General features: G+C 32.8%; 1 protein-coding gene across 1 annotated transcript; it reads left to right on the top strand.

The window, feature by feature from the left end:
• Positions 1–6,036: 6,036 nt before the first annotated feature.
• LOC133337522 (protein BUD31 homolog) lies at positions 6,037–7,783 on the top strand. Its single transcript, XM_061545744.1, has 2 exons — positions 6,037–6,137; positions 7,442–7,783. The coding sequence occupies exons 1-2, from the start codon at positions 6,044–6,046 to the stop codon at positions 7,780–7,782; spliced, it is 435 nt and encodes a 144-aa protein (XP_061401728.1). The 5' UTR covers positions 6,037–6,043; the 3' UTR covers position 7,783.
• Positions 7,784–8,527: the final 744 nt, after the last annotated feature.

Raw genomic sequence — 8,527 nt, 5'->3', positions numbered from 1 at the left:
ACAAACACATAATCTGTTATCAAAGTTCAGAAACCTATTGGAGCTACATATTTAAAACAATTTTTATTTTATTTTGTTTTTCGGTTAATGGTTGGCTACTTTAAAAATAAATTATTTGTGAATGGTTGCAAAGTTCATACTAATTGGATATTTTTTTCATAGAATATTTAAATTACTTATAGTTTGGGATATTTCAATATTGGAATTTAAAATGACAATATTGATTTGGTGTTAGTAACAAAATATATATCAATCACGAAATATTTTCGACGATAAAAAGATCACATTTTTTAATGTAAATCACTTTTCCTTTTCATGGGCTACTATCTATGTTGAAGTTAAACATTACTATGATCGGAGTCAACAATCAATGTGTGAACGAATAGAGTTATAATTTTGAAATTTAATATGGAAATTAGAGAATAGGGTTAGACAATTTTATCCATTCTTTTCAGATACTCAGGTCTCCGATTGAATCAACCGACTATTCGAATGGCGATCCTAATCTTATAGAGATACATGGACTAGTTAATTTTTGAAATTTTCAAAATTATTAACTGTTTTAATATGAAATAAACTTCCAATATTTAACATCTAAAATTTTTCTTTGAATATCAAAATATAACCTATTATTATTTTTTTTGTACATCAAAATAACACCTCTTAGAATAAATATGGCGAACTCCAATGAACTCCAATATGTCAGATTTCAATATTAATTTTTAAAATTAAAGATTTTCCATGAGTTAAGTTATATGATCTGTTGCCGTAAAGAAAAATCTACTAATTTGTATTCTTTTTTTCGATATCATAAAGGAACGTTTTTTATCGTAGTTAAAATTAGTAGATTCTAGCAGTACGGGACGAGACCTAAACTATAATAAGTTATAATATTGTATGTTTATTATCAACCAAATCCAAAGTATTCCAAAAAACTCTATTTCATTTTTTTTGTAATATGAGGTCCAAGACATTTTGAATTAATTTTTGTATTGACATCCGAATATATGAAAGTGTATATTTTGAAGAATATGTGCTCTTATTTTCGTAATAGGAAATCGAAGCCGCCCGTTACAAAATAAGACTACAAACCGATTGCTTAAAAATTGCAATATATAAAATTAGCAAATCACGGAGACCAGTGACGTCGATGTACATCGAATAAATTAATAACAACATGACAATGGCATCCTTCCCCGATATAAACCGGCGTTAATAATATAAAATTGGAATTATAATGCATTAACCTAATAATATTCTTCAATTTCGGGCAATAGAAAGTAAGAAAGAAAAAGGTATGGACCGATATTCCCCATTTTCGAACTTGAACTAAGTTCGGAAGAAATATTACTATGTGCAAGGTTTGGATGAAATGAAAACCAAAATTTATCTCGGAGAATCGAAGAACACCAAATGGGTATGGGGGCTACACCAAAACCTAGACTGATAGATCCCATTTGCAATAACTAACATCGTCGGAATACTAGCAATGTGCGTGCAAAAATTTAGAGCTTTATCTTAAGTAATGTGATCGCTATCGTGATTTCAACAGACAGACCGATGAATTTAATATACACTACACCTTATGGTGGAGGGTATACAAATGATCATACACGTTTCTCTGTTAGGCACTAGAATTATCAAATCATCAAGTTCGAGGAGAAGGGACATGTAATCAATCCAGGTCCTATTACAAGAAAATTCATTTTAATCGGTCGTCCACACCTTTGGCACCTTCCCATTAAATAGTCAAAATTTTGCTGAAAATACATTTTATAATATCATGCGAATAGAGCATTCGATTCAAACCATACCTAATATCCTAACCATGCTTGTATAATTTTTGAAGATGGGACTTATCGGTCCACTCCTTTCTAGTACCTCCGCCACAAAGGTTAAAAATTTTGAAAAATTGTAAATCTTATACGAAGTGAACGGAATATTCAAATACCATTAAAACCTTGCACTTCCAATCTGACTCCTACAAAGAGTTGACATTTTAAAAATTGCTTATTAATCCAATATCAGGCGAATTGCCGATTAGATCCAAATTGTGTACATCATTATATTTCTTTCAAACTCAAATCAAGTTCGAAAATGGAACCCATCTCTACATTCAAATACCATCAAAACTTTTCACTTCCAATCTGAAGAGGGAATCCCTTAGAGTCCACTCCTATAATGCGTTTAAAAAAAAAATTTGTTAATCCAATATCAGACGAATTGCCGGCTAGTTTCTAATCGGATTGATGGAGGTTATGAAAAGTTCTTAATCGCCTTTTCTACTTCTATAAATATTTTATATTTATAATCTGTCTATAGTCAGGGGGTTTTCAGTCAGTATATAATGTTTATTAAACACATCTATTAATTCTTTAGTCAGAACGTCAAACCAAAAACACCCCCTATTTATTTTAATAAAAATAGCTGCTCAAAAAATCCGACAAAAATAAATAAACATGTTTCAGCAATAATTGACATCATTTTGATAGTGCAAAAAATAACAAGCACAATCATACTAAATAAACAATTAAATTGACAAAAAAAAAAAATGAAAACAATACATTAACAAAACTAAACAATGCAAATATGTGGTGGTTGTGGTGGGGGCAATGCAAAGCAAACCCATACGAAAGGAATTTTGACAAAAGCAAAAAAAAGCGAAATAAAACAAAAACAAGGCACACTCATAACGTAGCGGTGGGGAAATGTAGTCCGGCGGTCACTGGTACGAAAAATACAAACAAAAACAAAATCTAAAAAAAAGTTTCAAAATCACAGCCACTTTGTAAAAAAATTAATTAACTAAAGTTGATTTGTTGCAGTGGACAGACAGGCAGACCGACTGACGAAAAAGCACGATGTATTGTGTTGATGCATTTCCCGTCATTTGCAAATAGCAAGGCAGTAAGTGCTATATGAACACCAGTGGAGCTCCCCACACAAACAAATACACACACACACACAAATACATATGGTATGCGCCTCCCGTTTGTCCATCATCATCATCGTCAAGCAGACAGACAGACGTAGTTTGTTGGTGACCGACCAGACAAACGGGAAGAAGAAAATCATGAATGATGGAGAATTATCCACAAATTAACTGGCTGTCTGGTATTTGTTATGTGTAGCTGTTATTTCATTGTGTTTCTTTCTGTCATTTTGTTGTTTTTTTTTTTTTTGATGGTTACATTTCACTCTCAGATGTTTTTGCTGTTGTTATTGTCGTCGTTTGACTATGTGTTTATTTAATAAGTCACCAAATAAATGATGATTAAATTGAATGGCCAAATATTGTTGAGGGTAGTCATAACATTTCTTGTTATTTTGTTACCCACTTTCCGTTTGCATTGCTTTTTTTTGTTACATGTTTATGATTGCGGGTGTAAAGTGGATCCTCTTGTTATTGTGCCAAAAGAGGGAGAATATGTCTGCTGGCTAACTACTTTAAAAGGAAATTTGTGCAAATTACTTTAAGTTAGCAAAAAATAAATTATTATTTTTAAGGTTAAAAATATTATTCAATTGATACCCCCAAAAATAGGTGATTAACCAATAGTTTCACAATTTCTGTCGTTTTGTTGCACCTACTGCGGTGATATTTGTGACGACTTTTTTGGGCAGATTTTACTTTTGTATTTGTATCGTTGTTGTTTTTGCTGCAATTGTTGTTGTTCGTTGTATTATATGCGTAACAAAGTAATTTCTATTGTTTTAATTTTAATTATCATTTAAACGATTTCATTTTTCTTTTTATTTAGTTATCACAAACACACACTATTACACACATTTATTTGAATTTATGTTTTTTTCTTATCGCAAACACTAATCTTGTAAGGTTTTTAAGCAAATTATTTACATTTTTATTGGAGAATACAATTTTTTGGCGACTTAAACAAGTTTCTTCAATCTAGGGATAAGCAAATCGACTTTCGACTAGGGATAAGTAAATCGACTTTTGAATAATCGATTAATCGAAGTCGACTTTTGATCTTTGAGGTAATCGCAATGTCGACTTTTCAAGTACTTGGTTTATTATACCAAAGCCAAAATTGTACATTCAAACAACAAAACAACATTTATATAAAAAAGAATCAAATTATATTCTCCAATATCTCCGCACTGAGAATGATACCACAACACTGAGTCGTTGGTGGGAAAGATAACGGCGACAATGAATTGTGAAATGGACGGCGTTGTAAAGCAATGCCGTTATTAGAACAGCTGTTACAAGTGAAACCTAAAATAAATACGTTCTATTAATCTCTGGATTTTGCACTGTTTTTTTAATTATTTGTTTTAGAGCGTATTTTAGTAAAACAAGATTATAAATACATCGAAAAAATATATAATAAAGCATTTTTGATGGATAAAATACTGAAATAAAATAATTAAAAGAGATAAACTATTAAAATCACACTTTTTATATCCTCCATAAAAAAAACACTGATATAAAAAAATAATAAAAAAGTTAAACTATATTCTACAATAAAATGGAGTAGATTTGGCATTCCATTTGCCATACCTCGAAATATTTGTCGGATTTGTCATCGTAGGACGATTACGTAAACTATAAACACCTTTCTGTACGCTTCGCCATAAATCGGTGTATACACAAACATTTTTAATGGCACTCTTGCCAAAATTTTGCTTTTTGAGAGTGTGGCTTCTCATGCTTGTCACATTGTTCAATTCGAATCACTCTGCGAATAACGAAGAAATTGAATGTATTTATCGAAAATAAATTAATTTTGACAGCTTGAAAATATTTATAAAACTTTCAAACTTTTTCAGTAAAATTGAAAATGAGGAATGAAAAGTAAAAAATTGTATATTTTTTATATTATCTACATAATGCAATATGCATTAGAAATTTCCTACCAACCAGCAAGTCTACATTATCGGCATAGGCTACAACCATTATTTTAAGATGATCGAATTACATCAGTATCTCATTTATCACCAGAAGCCACAGAAGACGAGAGAATACTCCCCTTGTGGTGTGCCTCTGTTGACAGATTTCCTAACGGAACTCTCTCCTATGGATGAGTTGATAATTCTGATTCCCAGCATTCTACCTGCGCTTACGAGATCAGAATGGATGACCTCTACCTTCACATTGTTGAAAGCTCCCTCAATATTGAGGAACGTTTCCAAGGTGTAGCCAGAGGACTCCATATTCTTCTCAATACGACTTTGCAAAATGAGCCCAAGTTTCAACAAGGCTCCATTCTAATATAGTCGGGACCCTGACTGCAAACCATAGAAAGCTGTTGGGCACGAGGTCGCCTGACAATCCAGCATTAGGGGGGTCATTTTATGAGGTAGTGACCCAGACCTTTGAAATGGTTATTTAGGGTGCCATTCTCGCCTCGTCAGCTCAGGGATCATAGGCACTCGGTCATTTCCTTCAAGACTCTCCCGCTGAGCCCGCTGGAGAGTCTCCCTATGGTACACCCATTATTCGGTATTTTGGGGGTTTTGGTATGTTTTTCAACCGAAATCGATTTAATTTGATTTATCAAATTCTTCGGTGTTGTCAAATCTTCCTACCAAAAATTATCATTGGCAGTTTATGATTTATTTTAGCTCCTATAGAACGGTACACACGGAAATGTACAGTACTGAATTTTTATTCTGAACGATTTATGGGCCATGATGATAACTTTATTTTGAAAAAATATTGACTTCTTTGTGAAAATGCTAATAGCATTTATCGTGAAAATATACAAAATCCGAGTTCTAGTGATTAACGGACTGTCACTCTTAATTTATTATGGTCTCTTAAACATTGTATTCCATGCGAACCTCCTTAATAACAATATACCATCATTATCGATATAAAAACGCATTTCGCATTAGGTTGCACTACTGTGGTTTCATTGTGTTATCGCCATTTCACAAACACCCATCACTAAATGTCAACGAAAAGAGCAACAAACGCGTTGTGCTGGTAAGCGGTGCACATAGCAATTTGCGGAATTCCTCAAAACGTTTGGTTGGAAACATTTGATACACCTTTTTTTGAAAGCTATTCACGGAAATGCCAAAAGTTCGAAGATCACGTAAACCGCCACCAGATGGTTGGGAATTGATAGAGCCGACATTGGAAGAATTGGAACAGAAAATGCGTGAAGGTGAGTTGGTATTACCATGGAATGTACAGAATAGCATTTTGTCGAAACTATTTTATATAATTTTGTTAATGTTTTAGGCAAGTGGGTCGTACTAATGAGTTTTTCGTCTATCGATTATCGCTTATCCTTCCTAATGAGTGTGAACACGAATGTGAAAGGGAGGTGCACAATAGGAAGTCATAGTTTTCACAAAAAGGAGGACACATGCAGTCTTGTGGGCTGTGAAGTGGTTTTGTAGTGTTGAGAAGAAAAAAACCTTAATGAAGCTTTTTATAGAGTACCTTTGTAAGGTCATTTATTGCTAGGAGACCTACATAACCGCTATCATAGATAGAGGGCCCGTATGAGATCTTTTGCAGACCTCATGAAGCTCTCCTATGAGAATGGGCTTCTGAGGCTTTCCATTGATTGAAGATCTTAATGAGGACTTTTATAGATAGAAAGCCCTTAGTTGGTCTTCTATAGATGAAAGGCCTTAATGATCATTTATTGCTAAGAGACTTTCATAACCAGTTTGTATAAATAGAAGACCTTTATGAGATCATTTGTGGACCTCATGAAGGTCTCCTATGATTGTAGCCTTCTTAGGTTGTGTATAGATTGAAGATCTTTATGAGGACTTCGATAGATAGAAGGCTCTTAGTAGGTCTTCTATAGATGAAACGACTTCTATAGGTAGTATACCTTTTTGAGATATTCTACAGACAGAGAATTCATATGAAGTCGTCTATAGGTAGAATACTTGTATTAAATCTTCTATAGATAGAATACCCTTTATGTGGTTCTATATATAGAAGACTCGTGAGTTGTTCTATAGATAGAATATCCTAATGAGGACTTCTATAGATGGGTAATCCATATGAGGCCTTCAATAGATCTACGATCCCTAGAAAGGGTTCTTCTATACGTAGAAGACCTAAAGCGATTTTACATATATATTAGACCTTTATGAAGTCTTATATATAGGTGGAACAGACATTTAAGGTCTTTTATAGATCGAAAGGTATTTTACAGATAGACGACCTTTGGAGAACTAAAATGTGTTGTGTCTTCTGGAAGAAGTGGCCAAGAAGTTATTCTAATAAATAGAAGACCTCATATACAGAAATCGATATTGGTGTCTTCTATCTTTTAGAATAACTTTTTGGCCACATCTTCTAGAAGACAGAATACATTTTAGTTCTACTAGAGGAGTAGGACATTTATCAGACTTTTGGACTTCTCTGGGGCTATTATAGGAGAACGACTTTTTGATATATATTTCCATTCAATAATAAAGTTTTCAATTTTTCTTCTACTTACAGCTGAAACTGAACCCCATGAGGGTAAACGTATCACCGAATCGTTGTGGCCAATTTTTAAAATTCATCATCAAAAATCCCGCTATATTTATGATTTATTTTATCGCCGTAAAGCCATCAGTCGTGAACTGTACGATTATTGTTTGAAAGAGAAGATAGCCGATGCCAATTTAATTGCCAAATGGAAAAAATCAGGTTATGAAAATTTATGCTGCCTTCGTTGTATACAAACGAGAGATACGAATTTTGGTACAAATTGTATTTGTCGTGTGCCAAAATCGAAATTGGAAGAAGGACGTGTTGTGGAGTGTGTACATTGTGGTTGTCGTGGTTGTTCGGGCTAAGAAATGTTGAGAGAAACACCTGCAAAGAAAATAAGACAACACAAAAATATACTGGTACATGTGATTATATTTCACAATAAGTAGTAGTTGTAGTTATAATTTTTTTAGATAATAGTATACTATATATAAAATGATAGACTTTGTGACAAATATTGCTTTCTCAATCACATGATTTTCTTTCCAAAAATATATGTACTAAACAACAAACATTTTTGTAATAAAAATAAACAACAAACAAATATGAAATGGATGTAATGGATTTTAATATGAAATAATAGGCAATAATAATGTCTTTCGTGGATGTTGATAAAATGTGAGCCTAAGCCTGTAAATACAATGGCCCCTAACACTTCAATTATTATGTTTGAAATTCGTACGCCCTAGGCAAAATTTGAACCAGATCGAGTAGGAAGATAGCCAAGCTGCTTAAAAAAACCTAGGAAAACCCAAATTGGCTAATGTTTCTATCCATAAGGTAGATTGATGATACTTTGTATTTTAACATGCAATTAACACATATAAATATCTAAAGAAGCATATCTCAAAATACAAAGCATACTTTTAGGATTGATAGAATAAAATAAAATTATAAAAATAAATATCTCGCTCGCTGTTTATTGGTGAAAAGTTTTACAATAAATTCTACAAAATTTTCTTGTAGAACATTCTTCAAAATCGCGATATTCGGACCACCAAACCAATAGGCGTGGATTTTTATACCCTTCTCTTTATGCATATTTTTGTA

This window comes from Musca vetustissima, unplaced genomic scaffold (genome assembly GCF_032173495.1).
Source record: "Musca vetustissima isolate MV318-11 ecotype Yass unplaced genomic scaffold, APGP_CSIRO_Mvet_v1 utg3853, whole genome shotgun sequence".
In the NCBI taxonomy this organism is placed as follows: domain Eukaryota; kingdom Metazoa; phylum Arthropoda; class Insecta; order Diptera; family Muscidae; genus Musca; species Musca vetustissima.
This window is presented reverse-complemented; position numbering and strand designations above follow the sequence as displayed.